This window comes from Doryrhamphus excisus, linkage group LG5 (genome assembly GCF_037039965.1).
Source record: "Doryrhamphus excisus strain RoL-2023G ecotype Guam linkage group LG5, RoL_Dexc_Guam_v1.1, whole genome shotgun sequence".
Taxonomy (NCBI): domain Eukaryota; kingdom Metazoa; phylum Chordata; class Actinopteri; order Syngnathiformes; family Syngnathidae; genus Doryrhamphus; species Doryrhamphus excisus.
The window spans coordinates 16077873-16100094 of record NC_136361.1 but is presented as its reverse complement, the minus strand read 5'-3'; the positions used below and the strand labels follow the sequence as shown (position 1 = coordinate 16100094).

The 22222-nt window shown below is 39.4% G+C and overlaps 2 protein-coding genes across 2 annotated transcripts; both read left to right on the top strand.

Annotated features, from left to right (window-relative positions):
• The first annotated feature begins 882 nt into the window (after window positions 1-882).
• On the top strand, window positions 883-3155 carry LOC144898488 (cell adhesion molecule CEACAM1-like). The gene is made up of 4 exons (XM_078790514.1): window positions 883-1260; window positions 2397-2672; window positions 2750-2995; window positions 3082-3155. Exons 1-4 carry the CDS (start codon window positions 1047-1049, stop codon window positions 3153-3155), a joined length of 810 nt encoding a protein of 269 aa, XP_078646640.1. The 5' UTR covers window positions 883-1046.
• A 2197-nt stretch (window positions 3156-5352) lies between these two features.
• LOC144898487 (hemicentin-1-like) lies at window positions 5353-22046 on the top strand. The gene is made up of 16 exons (XM_078790513.1): window positions 5353-5395; window positions 5508-5840; window positions 6825-7106; window positions 7188-7451; window positions 7702-7980; window positions 8052-8321; window positions 9333-9611; window positions 9705-9971; window positions 10047-10263; window positions 13882-14071; window positions 18020-18077; window positions 18143-18463; window positions 19786-20061; window positions 20155-20403; window positions 20479-20557; window positions 20625-22046. The coding sequence occupies exons 1-15, from the start codon at window positions 5353-5355 to the stop codon at window positions 20550-20552; spliced, it is 3402 nt and encodes a 1133-aa protein (XP_078646639.1). The 3' UTR covers window positions 20553-20557; window positions 20625-22046.
• The last annotated feature ends 176 nt before the right edge of the window (window positions 22047-22222 follow it).

The following is a 22222-nucleotide window of genomic DNA, read 5'->3' as shown; positions in this document are numbered from 1 at the left end:
TTGTCTTAATGTTTTGTAGTACTTTGTACTCTTCTAGTACCTTTTAAATGATGGTCTCATGAGGATCTCGTTGGGAACTTCATGTAAAATCTTCGATGCTGTTCTAAAATCTTTTTTTTTTTTTTTTTAAATCAAGCAAAGTTTTTCCGCTTTTACTTTTTAAAAATGGTACTCAAATTATTTTTAATTTAATAATAATATTATAATATAATATTTTCATTATATTATTAATAATCATTATATTAATTATTATTATATATTAATTATAAAAATTATAATTGAAAATTATAAAAATAATACAAAATTGATTTAATAAAAAACAATATTTTTTGTCCCAATGGAATTTTTTGAGGTGTCTCTTAATCATTTAATAATAATATTATAATATATTATAATATTTTAATTACAATTATTTTATTATTAATAATAATTATGTATTATTAATTATAAAAATAATAATTATTTAAAAAATTAAAAATAATACAACATTTATTTAATAAAAAACAATATTTTTTTCCCAATGGAATTTTTTTGAGGTACCTCAATCATTTTACACCACACTAAAATAGCTTCCGTATTATTAAAAGATTATTAAAAGAGCACAACAAAACCAACAACTGCATCGGCATGCTATCCAGATCTTATAGTATGTTATGCAAGTTTGCAGTCTTAATAGGGGTAATAATTAAGCGTGCTGAGCAGAGAACATGTTGATATCATCTTTTCTTTATTGCAGACCATCTCCAAGGTCGCTTTCCTTTGCTGTCCAAACTTGACAATAATAGAAGAGGAGCAGGCACAGAAATACATCATGATTTCTTTCACGTTTTTCAGAGCAACCTTCTTTATGTTGTTATCTTCAGGTCTCTGCTACATTTCCCTTGTCCTTTTGATGTGTCAGAGTCAGATACTGTAGCTGATTCTATTTTTTTGCAGATATTGCCTACGGAGCTGGTATAATCCCTGTCGACTCACTTCGTGGGACAGCAGGACAGAGCGTCACCTTCGAAACGTCTCTACAACCGACACCTGAACCGTTTCTGGCAATGACTTGGAGCTTCAATACTACCACCAGTATCATAACATCGACCAGTATGGATGTAGTAGGACCGGGCTATGAGGGCAGAATCAGCTTGGATAACAGTACGGGATCTCTGGTGCTCAGGAACTTGACGGAGGAAGACAGCGGGGAATATGAATTAATTATTATTCCATATGGTGCCGAGCCCATTCATGGACATGCTAAGTTGGAGGTGATAAGTGAGTATGGATCTAAATCTAAGTCTAATGACGACACATGCACATACAAGGAACAATATTAAAATTGTTCAATATTGTTTTAATGAAACGGGAGAATCTCTCTGAATGTTCTGAATTCCTGTTTCAATGCCAGTGTTGTAATAGAATTAGATAACACTATGTCTTCACCTCCTCCTTCACTCTATTTTGCCTCAGTTTATTTCAAGACACGATTATTAGTGTTGTTAGTTCTCATGACTGCAAAACTACACATTTCCACATTTTTTATATTTTCCTATTTCTGTTCTATTTGAGCCAAAGATGGCTGGTCTCAACCATAAACCTAAGCAAGATCAATTTTGTATAATATAATAATTTTGTAACATAATGTTCATTCATTCATTCATTCATTTTCTACCGCTTAAACTCACAACGGTTGCGGGGGTGCTGGAGCCTATCCCAGCTGTCTTCTGGCGAGAGGCGGGGTACACCCTGGACTGGTCGCCAGCCAATCACAGGGCACATATAGACAAACAACCATTCACACTCACATTCATACCTGTGGACAACATAGAGATGGATGGGGGTGGAATTTAACATGGGTCTCCTAGCTGTGAGGCCTGCTCGCTAACCACTCAGTTGCCGTACTTTTCTGACCTATAAATGTTGTTAGAATATTGTATTGTGTTAAACAATGCCAAAATTTCAGATAATTAGGTTTTGGAAGTGAGTCCCGAAAGAAATTTGGGATGAGAGTTTTTTTCTCATACAGTTAGCCGGACTTCCTTATATGGGCGTGCCCAGGTACAAGCTGTAGGCTCGCCTTCCCCCCTGCTTTGCTGTTTATATTTATTATAAGATTTCACAGTGTTAGAACGAATAAATTTGTTCGGGTTTGAGAGAATGCTAGCTTGCCTAAAAGAGGCAAACATCAGGCAGAAGTGGTTGGAGTTGCAGATTCCCATCCATCCATCTATTTTCTATTATGCTTATCCTCACTAGGGTCGCAAGATTCCCAAGCAGCAAGAGAAAAATATGAGACAATCTGTACTGGATTCAACCCAGATCTATAATTCGGTGTCACGGTTAAAAGCTATTCGTTCTTGGGTTCAAAATTAAGTTCTAAAACACAAACTTCTCTTCCTTTTTGTGCACAGGTCACGTGTCCATACCCAATATGGCTTGCCCGACTGAAAACCTGATTGAAGGTAAAAGCTCTGTCAACTTAACCTGCAACGCTGACGGTGTTGTATTGGACAGAGTATGGAAGAAAGACGGCAAGCCACTGCGCCCTGGGGACAGGGTTGTTTTTTATGATGGCGGCCGAGTGTTGTCCATCAGCCCTATGGACAGGCAAGATTCTGGAGTATTTCTCTGTAAAGTCAGCAACTCCATCAGTTTTGATACTGCCAAATGCAAACTCAAAGTCTTTTGTAAGTACTTAACGATATGTCAACTTACATTTCCGTCCTTTGATATCATCGTAATGGACTGTTTTTTGTCTGCTTAGACGGGCCTGATGAACCAATAATCGATCAGGATCCGATTGGCGCAGAACTTGAGGACAGCGTCGTTCTGCGCTGCTCGGCCGACTCCCTGCCAAAGGCTAAATTCTCATGGAAATTCAAACGTACGGTCATGTATGGTCCTGAACATTACATAGAAGAGATGGAAAAGCGCCACTTGGGGAAGTACACCTGCATGGCTCATAACGAAATAACCGGTTTGGAAGCTTCTGCCGTCCACACATTGCAAGGTATTTGAACCTTCTATCTCAATGCACATTGGCTCTATAATGTACAGTTACAAATGGAGTTATAACTAGTTTCACTTCTGATACAGACTCTGGCACTGTCATCAGTATGTCCGTGGTGGTTTGCACAATCCTGACGTCATTGGGACTCATGCTGCTCTAAAAGACTGCACCCCATTTTGTTTTAATTGCCAATAAGTCATCTTCATATAGGATTGATGAAATGCATTTTTACTGTTTCAAATGCATCTTGAAACTTTGTGGTTTTGATTTCAGAATCAGAATAGGGTTTATTGCCAGGTATGATCAAACACATACCAGGAATTTGTTTTGGTATAGTCGGTGCAGACACATCTATTAAAAAAAGAATGAAAAATACAAAATATACAGAATAACAGTATAAATATATGTACACAGTCTGTTTTTTGTTTGTTATTCTGGAAGTGCAGTCTGATTGTTTGAATTAATTCCAAATGCAAAAAAAAAAAAAAATAGTCTTTGGTCTCATCTTAACACCACTTGATACTTCTAGAGATACTTTGTTCTTTTATGATCCACCCATCTACTATTGTAATACCGTGATAAAATTTCTTTAAAGCACTGATGAGGTTCTGATAATGTTTTATCAGAATAGTCACTATCGTAAACGTGTGTCATATACTGTATCAAGGTTTGTTGTTGTGTTAATCAACACTTTACTAATACCTTGATTGTTCTGTTTGTCATGTGCACGTCCACATTCTTTGCGTGTAAAATTCTGTGGAATAAATAAATACTATCGTCTGTGAAGGAACAAAGTGGTTATACTGTATGTTTGCATGTTAACTACACACACACACACATACAGTCTATTTGATCAAATTAATATATTGAGTTAATATCAGCTGGCTTACAATGCTGTCATTGGGATGATGCCCAATTCGACTATGAAGCCCTCTAAAAATGTTTCATGGTTTGATATACTATACATGCTGTGATCATGCATTAACACGTACACTGATAGTTGAAGTAACTTGATATATTTTTATGATTTAAAACTTCTCGGTGCATTAATACACATACTTATGCTAGTTCTGTCAACAACAACAACAGCAGCGACAACGGTTACGATGTTCGCTGTCCTTGGGATGGCTGTATCTTCCAGCACAAGACGTGTTCTCTTGTCGAGTCTTTGTCGTGAAATTGAGAACTACGTATACAAGATTAGCATTGTGTTAGTCTACGACAGGGGTGGGCAAACTTTTTGACTCGCGGGCCGCATTGATATGACAAAATTTACGGGGGCAGACTATATATTCTACACGTAACAGCGTAACAGTCCACCTGGTATTATTGTATCTGTAAAATTGTCATGCAATCTGCTATTATTATTTATTATTTTATATTTATATTTAAATATTTTAAAATAATAAAATATTAGAATAATTACAATAAAATTAAAATAATAATTATTATATTATTATTATGTAAAATATGCAAATATAACAATAATATTATATATAATTAATATAATAATTATCATTAATATAATAATTATAATAATCATAATAGTTCTAATAATTATTATAATCATCTAATATAATAATAATAATAATAATAATAATAATAATAATAATAATAATAATAATAATAATAATAATAATAATAATAATAATAATAATAATAATAATAATAATTATTATTATTATTATTATTATTATTATGTGCTTGTGTCCCTTTTTTCAGGAGCACTTTGTAAACAACAGACCATGTCAAAAAACGAAATTGATAAAACCATCAAAAGGTTGGCTCAGGCCATGATGCCAGGTTGTATGTTGAGTTTAAATGAAATACTTTGGAAAGATTGGGCGGGCCGTATTCAAACACTTGGCGGGCCGGATGTGGCCCCCGGGCCGTAGTTTGCCCACCCCTGGTCTACGAGATAATAGTTTGTTAGCTGCTACAATAACAATACTGCTGTAGCTTGGTTAATATACAAGTCAGTTATCTAAATAATTTTTGTTAGGGTTTTTGCGTCAAAATAAGTATTTCCCAAGTGCTGAAATACACAGAAACAGGAAATAAATGTGTTCATGTTTCACATACGGATTGAGAATGATGGGCAAAATTCCCCAAAAACTGCAGTTCCGCTTTAAATTCACCATACTGTTGGAATAATAGCTAATAGACCATATTATTAAATGCTACAATACACCACTGAAAACAAACACTCGTGCAGTAGTTTTATTTTAGTATGGCTGTCCAAAAATGACCAAACAACTACGTAAACATTGAAACGGGTATAAGCTCCTCCCCTCAATCCTGCATATTAACAACACCTCCTCTCTGAAATCACTTATTGATACCTGGAGCTTGTAGATATGACATCTGTGGTGGTGTTTATCATCCTTGGAGCCCTTTCAGGTGAGCTGTATAATTATATTCGTACATAAGAAGCAATTTTTTGGAGCTTTGAGAGAAAACTATTTTAATACAGTACATTGTTAATGAAGAATATATAATTTTTTATATTCAGGATTAAGCCATGGAGCTGGTGTGTTGCCCGACAGTCTCATTGCACTCGTTGGAGAAACCGTGGTATTTAACACAACGGTGACTCCACCGCTAACACCTTTCCTGGTAATCACCTGGAATGTTATGGATACCCTTGGTACTTCTACAAATGTGATAACCTCAAGTAGCGTAAACGTGACAGCGGAGGCATATAAAGACAGGATCACGCTCTTCGCTCGTACGGGATCTTTGGAGCTGAGAAACGTGACCCTGAGAGACAGCGGAGACTACAAAGTCACTATCATCCCAGCTGGTGGCGCTCAACAGAGAGGAACATGTAAACTGCAGATATACGGTATTTATTGGGCATATATAATTGAGAACCATGCTGAAAATTATATATTATGTTTGCACAGACCTCACAGCTAGGAGACCAGGGTTCAATTCCACCCTCGGCCATTTCTGTGCAAGCGTGGGTTTTCTCCCGGTACTCCGGTTTCCTCCCACATTCCAAAAACATGCTAGGTTAATTGGCGACTCCAAATTGTCCATAGGTATGAATGTGAGTGTGAATGGTTGTTTGTCTATATGTACCCTGTGATTGGCTGGCGACCAGTCCAGGGTGTACCCCGCCTCTCGCCCGAAGACAGCTGGGATAGGCTCCAGCGACCCTCGTGAGGAAAAGCGGTAGAAAATGAATGAATGAATGTTTGCACAGACCTCACAGCTAGGAGACCAGGGTTCAATTCCACCCTCGGCCATTTCTGTGCATGTTCTCCATGTGAATGCGTGGGTTTTCTCTCCGGGTACTCTGGTTTCCTCCCACATTCCAAAAACATGCTAGGTTAATTGGTGACTCCAAATTGTCCATAGGTATGAATGTGAGTGTGAATGGTTGTTTGTCTATATGTGCCCTGTGATTGGCTGGCGACCAGTCCAGGGTGTACCCCACCTCTCGCCCGAAGACAGATGGGATAGGCTCCAGCACCCCCCGCAACCCTCGTGAGAAAATGCGGTAGAAAATGAATGAATGAATATTTACATGAATGGTGAATTTTGTCTTTCATACAAGTTAGTATTACTTTTTTTAATCACTGTAGTTGTGTTACATTAATGTGGACGTTTACACAATATCATTTATCAGTTCATAAAAGCTGAAGAATTGATAAACTGGCAGTGATGATTTTCTAAATGACAATGTTATGTACTGAATACAGATCATAGTCATTTCCAGACTTCCCCACTAGGTGAAGCTGCTACACTAATTGAGCTTTCACACAGAGTATACTCAGAAGCCATTGTGGTCATCTACAACTATGCATGTATTTTCCCTTCACAGAACCGGTCACCAATGTGGTTTTGGTTCCAAGCACCACAGACTTACTGGAGTCCACCAGCTCAGTCACTATGACCTGCTCCGACTCGACTGGATCAGGACTTTCTTTCCTCTGGTTGAACGGAAGCTTTGAGATCACAACCAGCGACAGAATTCAGTTCAGTGATGGACGCTCCAAGCTCACTATAGTCGGTGTGACCCGCTTTGACCAGGGACCGTTTAAGTGTCACGTGTTTAATCTCGTCAGTAATGGCACAAGCAATCCAGTCAACCTCTCTATCAGCTGTAAGATATTATATATTATGATATTATAATTATCTTTCCTTCTTTTTAGATTATTAATCTTCTTTTATCTTTATACCACAGATGGCCCGGAAAATATCCATCTCGATACATCACCATCACTGGAATACTACAAGAAAGGGTCAAACATCAGGCTGTTCTGCTCCGCTTCATCCAGACCTCCTGCTTTGTTTCAGTGGTTTCACAATGGAAAACCTTTGTCTGTTACCGGACCACAGCTCAGACTGCGGAACGTTCAGGAGACCCAGAGCGGGAATTACAGCTGTCACGCCTCCAATAACAAAACTCAGAAATATCAAACTCAGCTTTCAGCTATAACTATAGTGGGTATGTATGTATACATTTAGTTCATTCGTACAACTGGTTGTGTTGTCAAACAAAGAAATGAATGAAGATTCACTGCAAGATTCACAAGCATTTTGGCAACAGAGGAAAGAAATTTCAAAACAGACAATGTTGGGTTGAGATAGAGGGACTGAAGATAGATATATTTTATGACATTCGTCCATCTTCTATGCTGCTTATCCTCACTAGGGTCTCCTCACTAAATGGTTGCTACTTTTTGTTTTGTCCACAGCACCAATTTCATTGGTCGAGATCAAGGCTAATGCAACAGACATTTTGGAATTCAGTGGTTCCGTCAGTCTGTCCTGCTCCTGCACTGGCTCTTCGCTCTCCTTCCTCTGGCTTAACAGAAGTTCAGAGGTCACAGCCAGCAAGAATGTTAAAATTAGCAATGGCGGCTCGGTGCTCACTATAGTCAACGTGACTCGCTATGATCAGGGACCGTTCATGTGTCATGTGGTCAATCCAATCAGTAACGGCACCAGCAAGGCGGTCAAGCTCTCTATCAGCTGTAAGTGCCAACACTGCATAGTATTTATTCAATTTCCCTCAATGTTCTTCTTCCTTCCGTTCATGCGACAGTTGGACCAGAGAATATGAATCTGATGAAATCTCCCTCTCAAGAATACTACGATGAAGGTTCGGACATTGTACTCGTGTGCTCAGTTGTCTCTGGTCCTCCACCACTGTTCAGTTGGTTCCGAAATGGAGACCTGCTGACCCACACTAAACCGGAGCTACGACTTATGAGAGTTCAGATGCATCAAAGTGGGAACTACAGCTGTCATGCCTTCAACACCAAAACTCTGAGAAATCAAACATCAACGCCTGTCGCTATTTCTGTGAGAAGATGTAAGTTTATCATGATAACTGACTGTGATAAGTGAATTTCCGCAGAATCAGATTCAATATTTTTATAGTTAAGACATAGAAAACCTGTTTCTGACTTTATAAATACGGGTTTTAACATTATTAGAGCACAGTAGACATGAAATAACACACCTGTAGTCACCTTTACGCTCCTATTATTCTTTGATTACACCACATTACGTCGGCTACAGGATCCCTGCAGGGACATAAGAGACAGTCACCGTGTAATTTATTCATTAATTTTTCCTAAAAAAATGTATGAGGGAGCCATGTTCGAAGCACAATGTTGTAGGAGACGACTGTATTCTTTAAAAATGAGTCCTGAAAGCAGCATTGATTGCTCAAATGCTAATGGAAACTGACATCGGTACTGGCTAGCTAGCCTCCATGACGCCTCCTTTTTGGCTCCACACAGCTCTACTGGCTCTACTTTGTTTATTGCCTTAGCTAGTCTTTGTTACACCCAGAGCAAAGTATTAAAAAGTATTTCATAATAAACAAAAAGCACTCACAGAGGAGGAAAAGCAAAGTACAACAAAAAACGCCCAGGAAGCTAAAAGTACAAACAAAAGTAGCAAATCAGGATTTATAAAGTTGCTCAACTTCTTACAGACTGTAGGCAGCAAAAATACAAATACAAGGCCGAGAGACAAAAAGGTCAGAGGTAAAAATGACATGACAAGGCAAACGATCTGACTGGCTGATGGACAACACGTGTGCAAACCAGGAGAACAAGGCAGGAGACCGCTGCAGGCTAGAACAGAGACAACAGGGGGCTGCAGATCATGCCAGTCCTGCTTTTCATGAGTCGTTCTGTGTCTGCTTATGTTACCAAATATTGCTTCTGCTTTACAAGTCTTTACATTAGAAATCCTATGAACTAAGAGATGGCGATAACAATTAGCTATTTGTGCATTTTTCTGCAAGAAAAAAAGTTGTCTGCTATTAGCAAGAAAATTATAGCAATTCACTTTCTTTTTCTTCTACCTGTAGCAGAAATCTCCAATGTGGTGATTATTCCCAGCACAACAGACATGACAGAGTTCAGCAGCTCAGTCAGTCTCTCCTGCTCCGCCAGTGGATCTTTCCCCAAGTTTGCTTGGTGGAATGGCAGTACCGAGTTGACGTTTGGCGAACGGGTTCACCTCAACGATAAAGGAGATGTTGTTACCCTAATTAATGTGACTCGCTATGATGAGGGACCTTTTAGGTGTTTTGTGTTCAACAACTTCAGTAACTCTACCAGCCAGCCGGTGAAACTCTCCATCAACTGTGAGTTTAAAATTTAGTTTCCTGTTTACTTTCTTACTTTGGTTGTATTATTGGTGCTTCATCCGATTTGTGTGTTCATGTATTGCATAACAGATGGACCAGAAGGCATTGACTTAAAGCTATCTCCTCCGCAACAATATTTTGCGAAAGGGTCAAACATTAGCTTGTCCTGCTCAGCTGCATCCAGACCACCCGCCCGGTTTCAGTGGTTTTTCAATGGAGACTTGTTGTCTAATACCAGACCGATGCTCAAACTGAGGAACGTTCGAGAGAGTCAAAGTGGGAACTACAGCTGTCGGGCCTTTAACAAAAAAACTCTGAAAGACCAAACAAGCCAACCATCATCCATCTCCATACAGTGTAAGTCAAAATAAAGATACTTTCTTCATATCACCTTAAAATCAATGAACATTGTGCTATTTTTATCACCCACAGCACCAGTTTCCAACGTGGTTCTCACTTCAAACATCACAGTCATGTTTGAGTTCCACTCCGTCACAATGTTCTGCTCTTTTTCGACGGGATCAGAACTCTCGTTCCTCTGGTTGAACGGCAGCTCTGAGGTCACGGCCAGCGAGAGGGTTCAGTTTACAAATGGAGGTTCCAAGCTCACAATCGTCAACGTGACGCGCTTTGACCAGGGACCTTTCAGGTGCAACTTGTCCAATGGTGTCAGTACTGGAATAAGCCGGCCTGTGCATCTTTTCGTTCAGTGTGAGTTCACGGTGCTGACTTTACCTGCATGTATGCATATTAAAAGCTCACAGATGTCTGCTGTTGCTAGATGTCTAGAGTCCTGCAAAAAACGTGTAATGACCACCGATGTTAAGCCAAAATTGCCTGCACTCAGTAAACTCTTTGAGTTCATACACAGCAAGTCAGGGGTCTCCAACCAGTGGCTAATGAGCTACCAGAAGTAGCTCTCTGAAGGGTTTATTCATATATCATTAGGAATGTTCCGATCAGGGTTTCATGCTGCCAATATCAATCCCGATAATCCATGAGTGAAATCATCCAATACTGATACCAGGACCAATCACATACATGTAGCTTAGTAGCCTATTTCAAGCCAAACAAACCCGATATGCTAGTTTTACCAAAACATTTGATACATATTACATATATATATTTCACAATGCATTTATTTCTAGTCTTCTCACATTGTTAGCTTAAAAACCTGAATGAAAAGCAGGTTTGCCCACCTCTGCTGGGCCCCCTCCAGCAGCATCCGCTGCCTTCTGAACTGCAGATGTTGTTGTAAGATGTTACGTTGTTATGTTTTGTTGAAACATTAAGAACAACAGGGTTGATCTCAAACTTGTTTTTACTTGACTCAGCTTGTAACTCGCCAACAACATACAAACTGGTACTTCCTGTCTTCAGCTAATGTGGTTCACACCGGCACAATATCGCCGAGCACCATCTAGTGGTTCAAACGTGAATCACATGTATCATGACAGATGTCCGTCAGCTTGGTACCACTGCTGAAATTAGTGTGTAAAACGCGCAAACGCCCACTCGTCACGATCCACACAAGCTGTGTGCGGTCATTGGACGGCTGAACTGGGGAAGACTGACGCCCACTGACTCCTATTTATTATCAATTCTGAAACCGAAAAAATCGGGTTTGGCAGCTGTCCAGAAGTTCTTAGAAGCGCTTGGTAGTGTGACCAATCACAGCGCAGTGGGCATACCCGGAGGCGGGTTGTGGGTGGAATAAATTATAAATTAAGACCGTTTTGGCGAGAGTGGAGTTTGCATGTTCTCCCTGTTCGCTAATCCTTTAGTTACTGCCGACATATTCCATGGCATCACCAATGATGTTCTTAACAATCACATCTCCCATCACAGATGGCCCGGACCGTTTGACCATTGAAGGCTCGGACTCAGTCCACATTGGACAACACACAATGCTCCACTGCTCCACCATGTCTGTACCGACAGCGAGCTTTACCTGGCTTTTTAATGGAAACCCAACAAATGTGCACAGACCCGTGTACGTCATCGAGTCAAGCAGGAGTTCAGACGCTGGGAAGTATACCTGCACTGCCCAAAATGCCATAACGGGGAAGAGTATAACAGGACACCACGAGTTAGCAGTTTTGGGTATGGGATATATTGTTCAATTCCTTTATAATTGTAAACTCATTAGGACAGGCGTCTTAATGGTTTAATCAGTCAACCAGGATTGGGTTGGTGATTGATGATTATGTATCCTCACATTGGATGCTTTTGAATAATTGACATCTTTTCTAGATTTGTCCGACTGTGACTGCTCGGCTGCTGTCGCGATAGCTTTTGGCATCACCACTGGATGTTGTCTTCTTGTTGCCATAGTGAGTGTATTGCTGGTGTGGGGGCTAAGAAGACGGAAAAGGTGAATATCACATCTATTATAACGGATACTAGTCTGTTAGGACTGGTGACGTTTTTCCATATTGACAATATACTTTTTTTTTTTTTTTTTTTTTTTTTACCAAACAGGGTCAGCAGCAATTATCCAACATTCGAAAAAGGTCAGTATTCAGTCTGGGTTATTAAATAAATTAACCCTCCTCTTGTGTTAGGGTCAGCACCGACCAGTTTTACATTTTAATGCATAAAAAGAATCACATAACATTTGTTTATTGCATCAAGGCTATTTGAAACTCTATTTCAGCAAAAAAAAAAACCACTACATTTTAAAATTACTAAATAAAACTGAAATCATAAGTGTACAATTAGCAACTTCTCATCATGTAAGCTTCAGGGGATTCTTATTTTGTTGCTGAAAACAATAACTTTCTCTACCTTTTCTTGACATTAATATATATATATATATATATATATATATGGGTCAAAATTGACCCGGACACCATAGATGTTTGTTTAGTGCTTAATACTAAAATGAGAAAATAAATAAAACTAATTGATTTAAGACGTATGTTCTATAGCCCTCAGTAATAGCCAGTGTATTTTATAGCCGATTTAATACATGGGTCAAACCCGACCCGTTAACATAAGAGATGATACCAGAAAGCTAACACAAGAGGAAGGTTAAATAAAGCAGGTTGCCCACAGCCACAGTTGTTAACGTCAATGTTTTTTTTTTTTAAGTATTTCGAGACCCCCGACAGTGATTTGTTTTTTGCAGACTATTCACTGAGCTACTATAGGACAGTACAACTACTAGTTATAGTTATAAAGAACTACATCCATTGACAACAAATCTGTCTTATTCCCCCACAAGAGAAAAGCGTGAAGCACAAACGCTCCGATACGTACAAGATCGCAGCCAAATCTCAGAGCGATGCGTAGCAGCTTCCTTTTAAAGGTGAGTGCGAGCACTTTGTAAGCATCCAATCGGAAAAACTAATTATGTCTTATTAATCACACAGAAGAAGAAATGAAGACATCCTCCACAAACAAAGCGAAAAACAGGCCTCTTATTGTCTTGTTTGTATTTATTCATTCCTGCCATGTTCTGAAAGAATGTATAAAAAATGTTTTTTTTTATTATTTTAATATCTGAGAGGGTTCTCTGTTGTACTTCACTGTAGTCTACATTTTGTATTTATGTATACTGTGATTTATTTAAAGGTGACAGGTTTTTGTGCATATCACAACAAAAATAATGTCATATTGTGAAAAGTTTTTTCTGATTAATAATAAAGAACAATGAATGCAAAAATAAAAGGCAGTGATGAATTCTTTGTCGTCTTTGAAGTCTTTTTAAATGGAGTTAGTTTGCCATTCAGGCAATTAAAGCCTGCTCTTATCTTACATTACAAAGCAGAGGCCCAGATGGCAATAAAATGATTACTGGCGCATGTGTCTCGTGGGTGGAATTTCAATACATGGCATGTGTTTGTGTGTCTGTTGGAATATTCATGTGTTTATGTTGTTGGTGTTTTTTTTTAAACAAATATTTGAAAGAATGAGTACCAGTACTGTCATACCCAGTTGTATTTTCAACAATACATTCATTCATTCTCTACCGCTTATCCTCACGAGGGTGCTGGAGCCTATCCCAGCTGTCTTTGGGCAAGAGGCGGCAGCAGCATTTTAATTGTAAACTCGAGAAGCAGAGCTCTGCCAAGCGACCTAGTTCCCCCATATTGTGATCAGTCTGATATTTTTGTAGAACCTGTTGAAAACCCGTATTTTTTTCCCCAAGTGCTCTAAACATATTTTGTATGCACAAATGACAAAAATGGTCCTATATCACAAAGTTAAAGAATTCCTAAAAATTCCTCAAAATGTAATCGAAATCCATTCACAACTCCACAAGTAATTTTGACCACAAACAAACCGACAAACGGACCTATAAATGCTGGCAAAAACACAACCCCTATGCCGTGCTCGCGCCGTGCTCGCGCCGTGCTCGCGCCGTGCTCGCGCCGTGCTCGCGCCGTGCTCGCGCCGTGCTCGCGCCGTGCTCGCGCCGTGCTCGCGCCGTGCTCGCGCCGTGCTCGCAGGAGGTACAAAAGACTCATACAAAAACAACTAAAAAAACAAAACTTTCATATGTAACGTTTTTCTCAGCTTTTTCTCTTTAATTTTTTTTGCTGCTTTCTGTTCATTTTTTTTATACCATTGGCTATAAGTGGCCCTGAGGGCACACTTTCAATACCTATTGATCTAAGAAATATGAATTTATTCCTGTAAGATTTGACTTTTTTCGCTTTTATTCTCAAAATAGTGTATTACGCCTTTTTGTTGACTATATTTATTTTAAATACAACTTTGTCATAGTACAGTATATACTGTATATATACACTGTAGATATGTTTTTGGCCCAAATGCTATACTATACCTTATATACACAAATTACAGTCACAAATTATTATGAATGTGTATTTGTTCCTCATCCATGGTAAAGTAGTTTTGTTTGGTTATTATTTTGCCTCGGTGCCAGGCAAAGAAATGCCACTAAGGTCAAAATTTATGATTAGGACTATAATTTTTATTACGCCTGCTGTGTAGAAATAAACGGACTTTGTCTGTGATTTATTACAGACAGCCCGCAGCGGTGTCTACCCATCACATCCCATCAGTTGCTGATGATAACAAAGCTGCGCATACTCTGACCCGTGTTGAGGTGAGACCTTATCTGTGACTTTATTAATATTGAAACAGATATTCTGACACAAGTGGATTATTAAACCCCGGGGTTCAAACGCACAATGCGGACAACTAAAATGAGTTGACATTTACAGCAAGGAAGGTGGTGGAATCACTGCAAAGCGTTTTTTTTAAAGAATGTCCCACAACACTACATGTATTATAACTATGTAAAAATGTAGCAACATTGTACTTGAAAATACAGAAAGTATAAAATACTGCATACATACAGTATATGCTCAGCAACATTTCAAAAACTTTACAAATGCATAAATTACATTACTCTCTCACAGTGACTTCCTAGAAAGATAAATAGAGCACATTTGATTACATTTGAAGTCTACTGGGTTTTTTTTTTTTAGCTTGGCCTGAAGCAAAACAATCCATTAAGCGCTCATAAAATGTATGTGTAACATTGCAAACAACATTACAAGCTACTCTACTGGAGTGGAACATATTTAGACAAATTTGCTTTTTTTCCCCCATAAAACATTGAGTCGTATTCAAATTTTAAGAAACAATGTAAGAAATGCCTCTGATTTATCCTTTTTGTAATGTAAATAAATCAATAGTATGCAAGTAAAATATTATACAAGAATAAACCATATAACTATAGAATAATTAAATTGGCTTTGTAGCAGCACAGACAAAATAAATATGCTTAAAAACAATATGAGGAATAATATTTCAAGATGGAAAGAGTAACAGCATCATGTAAAATATACACAATATATTAAATCACATAAAAAAGCAAATAAAAAGAATAAATATGAATACTAATTGTGACTTCTGTGAGTCTTCCTGTCTTCATGAGAGTGGTATACGTTTTGCAGTGCTTCAAAAAATATGTCACCGGGGTGACGCTTTGAAAAGCGTTAGATTGGTGTGGCATTTGGGGGCCGAACACTTGGCGGGGTGGGGTGAGTTTGAGGCTTGCTGTGTGATAGTCAGGCGGTGGCTATAAAGGCCTGGTCCCAAACCATTGTACTTGCAAGTGTGGGTAGAATTTGGGGATGAGTACCGGTGCAGGAGGAACTTTTGTTGTGTACGGGGCTGCGTCAGGCTACGGATGATGTGTGACAAGCTGCCCGGGTATCTGCTCTTCAGAAAGCAGCGGATGCGACTGGAGGGACCCAGCAGAGGTGGATAAACATACTTTTCCATTCAGCTTTTCAGTTAATAACGTGAGAAGACTAGAAATAAATGTGAAATACAAAAAGGTGAGTTGTGGATACCAGCATTTTGGTCATGTTTTGGTAAAACAAGCATATTAGCTTTGTTTGGCTTGAAATAAGTTATGAAAATAAACGTTACAAAAATGAGTAGCTCTTGGCGATTTTCATTTGGCCACCTTGGTGACCCCGAATATAGTCAGTAGTTCATTTAAACATTTACACTGCAAGTATGTGATCGGTATCGCCAGATTTCACGTATGGATTATTGGGATTGGCATAGTCAGCATAAAATCCTGACCGGAACATTCCTACTGTATACATAATAAATATTACTGTCAGACCCTGAAACTTAAAAAACATGTGCTCTAATACTGTACATGTACTGCAGCTTACAGTATACACTTTTTTTCCTCAATGAACCACAACTCTCCAGTGCCTGGCAGCACTCATGCACTGTTATAATTGTAATTTCATGTTATTTCTATGATGTGGCATAAACCTTGGTTGGTGATCTACCTAGTGGCGTACCCCAAAACCTCTTTGGTCTTTATTTTAGAGGCATGGCTTGCTGCTGGACGTGAGAGTCCTGCCAATCATTCAATGACTTCCATCACTACCAGTTGGGATGATATAACAAAAGGTTGCGTAACTTTGTATTTGCGCCGTGTCTGCCACTCACAGAAGGCCATTGTTACCATTGTAGTCCACCTGTTGTAAAAACCATCTGGTCATCGCTGACCGAGGTTTTACCTCTCATTGCGGGATTTACAGGCCACATGTGACCTACAGTCACTGCGTCATCGTTTCAGCCGACTATGATTGATCAAGAAAGGCTCTATCGCCCGTAAAGTTAGTATTTTGGTGTATTTATAGCTTTACATAGTGCACGGGGACGCTGCTACAAAGCTGCCTTGGGGTAGGCTGAGTGTCTCCATCAGGTCTTTGATCATCATCCGGCTCAAGGACTGAAAGGGCTGATTGCTGCTTGTCAAACACAAGTCCCTGACTCAATAGCTCGTAAAAGTGATGCACCAACCCAACCCAAATGCCCAATGTCACTCAGTCTTCAACACTTATTCACAACACTTTTCGTGCATGGAATAAAATACCTATTATAGTGTTAATGCCTCAAAAGTGGAAGAATTTAGACCAAAATTTTTATTTTCTGGAAAAAATATTGCCTTATAGTCAAACAAAATTTGAAAGTCGAACAGCCATCACACATGACGTCATGTGAGCATGAAAGGATTTACTCTACAAATTTCTTATTTGTCCACCAGTGTTGACTGGACAAAAAATAATAATGATAATAACCACAAAACCGAAAATAGAACTGGTGACATAAGAAAACTGCACAAAAGTACAATATGAACTATATCGTTCATTAAATAGTCACAGTAGTAGACAGTCGTCACTGTACAGATTGTATAGCTCAATGAACCACAGCTCCCTATTGCAGGGAGCACTCATGCAGCCCCACACCCTACATATTTGGTTTATTCATACATTCATTCATTTTCTACCGCTTTTTCCTCACGATGGTCGCGAGGGTGCTGGAGCCTATCCCAGCTTCGGGCGAGAGGCGGGGTACACCCTGGACTGGTCTTGCCAGCCAATCACAGGGCACATATAGACAAACAACCATTCACACTCACATTCATACCTATGGACAATTTGGAGTCGCCAATTAACCTAGCATGTTTTTGGAATACGGGAGGAAACCGGAGTACCCGGAGAAAACCCACGCATGCACGGGGAGAACATGCAAACTCCACACAGAGATGGCCGAGGGTGGAATTGAACCACTCGACCGCCGTGCCGCCCTATATTTGGTTTGGTTATAATTATTATATTATTAATAATAACTTAATGCAATTTCAGTGTGGAGTATATGATTAATCAGTGAACATTTGATCCAATGAGGTGAGTCCATCAAGTAGAACCTCAGCAACTCCTTTCTCAAGGTGTGCTGGTAAATGTACACAATGGTGTCGCAAACATTACAACAGTCTTAGCATTAATGTGTGTGAGTGTGTAGGTTTTGAGGGGGTGGGGGTGGGGGGTTTGTTGTCAGAGTGTAGGACAATAAAAGAGCAGCGACATCCTGGACTCTCCTTGTTTCTGACTTAGCAACAAGCCACCATGGACATGAAGCTGCTCTGCATCGTTCTCTTCTCACTTTTACCAGGTAGACTAAAAGTTCCTGTTGTCCTCATTCAGCTGCTTCATCTGTTTGTATGTTTTTTTTGACAGCCACGTGTATGGCCCAGGGCATTCTACCCCCCGGGCCATTGAGTGGTGCCATGTCTGGTACCGTCACCTTCGCCACCACTCTGAAACCGCCTGTGCGTCCCTTTCTCTCTGTCAGCTGGAGCTTTAGAGGGGTCAATGTCATCACCTCCACCAGCAGTAACATCATCGGTTTGGGTTATGAAGGCAGGATCACATTGGACAGATCCACCGGGAGTCTGGTGCTCACGCAGCTGACAATTGCTGACAGTGGGGAGTACTCGGTCACCATCATACCGGATGGAGGGCTGCAGAGTCAAGGGAGGATCACACTGAATGTTTATGGTGGGTTTGCCGTTTAACTTGTTATTATTATTATTATTGAAATCTCTGTTTTAGACAACTGACATTCACTTAGACTATTCATCTTTATGCAGATTATTGAGCTATAACAGAGGTGTCCAAAGTGTGGCTCAGGGCCCAGTGGCACATTTTAAAATATAATTTAAAAGAAAACCAAACTGAACAGTCGAGTGGTTAGCGCGCAGACAACACAGCTAGGAGACCAGAGTTCAATTCCACCCTCGGCCATCTCTGTGTGGAGTTTGCATGTTCTCCCCGTGCATGCGTGGGTTTTCTCCGGGTACTCCGGTTTCCTCCCACATTCCAAAAACATGCTAGGTTAATTGGCGACTCCAAATTGTCCATAGGTATTAATGTGAGTGTGAATGGTTGTTTGTCTATATGTGCCCTGTGATTGGCTGGCGACCAGTACAGGGTGTACCCCGCCTATCGCCCGAAGACAGCTGGGATAGGCTCCAGCACCCCCGACCCTCATGAGGAAAAAGTGGTATAAAATGAATGAACTAAAACATCAAAAATGCATAAAATAGTCAGTTTGCAAGACCAATGTATAAATGAGAAAAAAAAGTTGTAATTTTACCTAAAAATTATGTTGTAATATTATTTCCTCATAATAGCAAAACATTATTCTTGTAAAATGACGACTTCATAACTTAATTTTAGCAGGAAAAAGCAATGATAAAACAATGGATAAAGCTGTGATTTTGGGAAAATTAGGTTGTGGAAAAAGTTTACATTATAATAATAAAGTAAAAAATCATAATAAAAAAGTAATGTTATGTTATGAGAAACAAAACAAAGTTGTAGTTTTCGGAAAAATTGTTTAGGGACAGTTATTTGTTATTATCAGTCAAAAAAGTCAAAATACTAGGGGAATAAAGTAATAATATTCAGAAAATAAAATGTACACAGACTGTTTAAGAAGTAAAAATATTTCGAAAAAAATGAGCGAAAAAGAGCAACGACTGAAGTTCATACTTTTTCATCTATGCGACAAAGCTGAGTTATGCCACTTTCATATTTCCGTATGTGCCCTTAATCTTCATCAAATTAAATCACACGGTCATGCCCTTTGCATCCTAATAATTCCATGCTAGCATTGTGTTTAATTGAAACTGCGGTTAATTGATTAATTCATCAATAACCATGCCCAACCATGTGGTTTAATTCTGAAGCATGGAGTACACTGTTTTCTTTTAGTTTGTCTACCATTGGACTTTTCTACAGCTACCATAGAACCATTCCCCACCTAGAGTACTGTTAGGTTGTCTTACGATGAATCACATCACTTCATCTTATAACAGCGCCCGTCTCTGGAGCGACCATCCGAGGCCCCACTACCATCCTGATAGAAGATAAACACACAGCCAACATCACATGCGATGCCTCGGGCTCAGTCAGCTCCAGAGTGTGGACGAAAGACGGCCTTCCTCTCCTTCCCAGTGCCACACACAGCTTCTCCGCAGACAACTCAACGGTCTCCTTCCGACCCGTTCACAGCTACGACCACGGCAGCTACGAGTGTCGAGTGAGCAACCCAATCAGCGCCATGACTGCGGCTCTAAACCTCATTGTCAACTGTGAGTACTGTTATCTTTTCCCAGGGGATTCCTAAAAATGGACGATTAACCTAACGTGGATGGGATGTCATGATGACTTTTTTCCCTGTGCAGTTGGACCACATAACATATCCATCGTGGGTCCATCGTCAGCCCCACCTGGTCACAGGGTGACACTAGAGTGCAAGGCGTACTCTTTCCCGACGGCCACCTTCAGCTGGTTGTTCAACGACAACACAACGCACGTCAACAGCTCCTTGTATGTCATCGAACGGCTGGATGAGAAAAGCGAAGGGAACTACACCTGCTTGGCCAGGAATGCAATAACACGGATAGAAAACTCCACTATACTACACCTGAGAGGTAAGAATGTACCTGTTTATTTTGTTGGATGCCATTTTAAAGCTAACTTTCTATTGTCTTTCTGATGTTATGAAGCATCCAGCACTGCCCCCTGCTGGTCGATTGTAGTGCTGACATTTAGTGCGGCGAGCCAGAGGTGGTTTCTGTAGATCAGGTGACTTAAGCAATTTTAATTGATCTTTAACTGTATAAAAATAATATGAGTCTGTGTTTTCTCCTAGAAAAAAAAACTCCAAGTTGTCTTCCTGCTGCGGTGCCTGATGATGAAGATGGTATTTTTGGCATCAGACCAACGACATAAAAATAAATAGATAACATGACAAAACTCAAATATTGACAAAAAATAGCTTGTTTTTCTAATCTGCTATATCATTTCCAAAATATACTTTGAGTGTGCTGTTGGCATCCGTGAAGGACTAAGGCAGTGAACGATACACGGACCAAAGACATGGACCTGCATTATAATTAAAGCATGCTGAAATTACAAATATGTGAGAGAAATAAGCCTGAAAAAAAGATGTTTTTGATCTTGATCTCTGAAAAAAAAATACCGCCTTATACCAATATGGTAATACACAAACACTGCATATAATATATCCAGTATTACATATCACTACACCTGTATTTATTGAAATAATAAAGTGACACAAAGTCATGTTAAAATATGCTGTGCAGTCATCTCTTGCAATATTGCAAGTGATATGTAGCATTTTGGTTCACTAGGTGGCAGTAATGACATAAAACATTGATGAAACATATTACACACTGCATGGAATGTCCGACATGAGTGAAAAAAGGTTCTCCTCCCATCCCGTGTGGAAGTGGTAGATTTTTGGCTTGCTAGGTTTAAAATAAAATAGGTTAACTGGTTACTTTGCTTGGGTGTCTTGAATCCCTGCATCATAAAAGTTGCAATTTGGTGTAAACAATAAATAACAGCAGTTATTGTAATTGTTATTTCATGTCTTCAGGGCCCTTATGTTAAAAACTGTATTTAGAAAGTCATAAACAGTTTTTCATGGTCTAAGTATGACAATATTTAGTTTCCTATATTAATTTAACTTCAGGTCAGGTTTGGAACCAATTAACCACGATAAACAAAGGGCGACTGTATACCATAAACATAACCACGACCCTAACCCTAAATCCATAACCACAATTTCAACCAAATGCCACCCCTGATCTTAACTTTAACCCAACCCTAATCCCTAAAATCTCAAACCCCAATCGCTCAAATTAACCCCACCCATAACTGTACCTTAATCCCAATCCGAACTCCTAAAAAAGTAACCCACCCCACCCACTACTCCCATCTACTTTCTCGCACAGTTTGCTTTGCAGCTCTTCACCTCTTTAAGTTGTTATTCCCGTCACGCCTGTTATCCCAGCGATTTACAGGCCAGCAACAAGCTGATTTTAAAGCAAATAAAAAGCTTTGCATCACTGACCTGATTACCCCGCTCAGCACCTGGGGATAATTTTCGCCAGGGAGATAATTATGTAGCACTCCTCTTCCTTGCAGGGGGGCTTAACGTCAGGTCGCTGATGAGAGGCTTTAAATAAAATGCACTGCACTCATCTTTAACCGCTGTCTTCAAGTAAGCTCACGGGGTTGACAACATTTGTTACACTGTTGTGTGTCAATTGTGAAAGAAAAGTTATGACACCTGCCATCTTGTTACTTGTTATAATAATATTAAAATTCTAATCCGCATTAGTGCCTAGTGTCGTTCTTGTCCGGGAAATAGACTTGAACTATAACTCCATGTTATTCTGACGTGAAAACTATCTTGTGTTTACCACTATTTCACTGTTGTAA

Bases quoted from the DNA above. Each gene is read 5' to 3' on its own strand.
- LOC144898488 (XM_078790514.1), top strand. From the start codon at position 1,047: ATGACTTGGAGCTTCAATACTACCACCAGTATCATAACATCGACCAGT. The intron at 2,673-2,749 runs GTAAGTACTTAA...TTGTCTGCTTAG, and splicing joins ATGCAAACTCAAAGTCTTTT to ACGGGCCTGATGAACCAATA. The intron at 2,996-3,081 runs GTATTTGAACCT...CTTCTGATACAG, and splicing joins TGCCGTCCACACATTGCAAG to ACTCTGGCACTGTCATCAGT.
- LOC144898487 (XM_078790513.1), top strand. From the start codon at position 5,353: ATGACATCTGTGGTGGTGTTTATCATCCTTGGAGCCCTTTCAG. The intron at 7,107-7,187 runs GTAAGATATTAT...TTTATACCACAG, and splicing joins AGTCAACCTCTCTATCAGCT to ATGGCCCGGAAAATATCCAT. The intron at 20,404-20,478 runs GTAAGAATGTAC...GATGTTATGAAG, and splicing joins CACTATACTACACCTGAGAG to CATCCAGCACTGCCCCCTGC.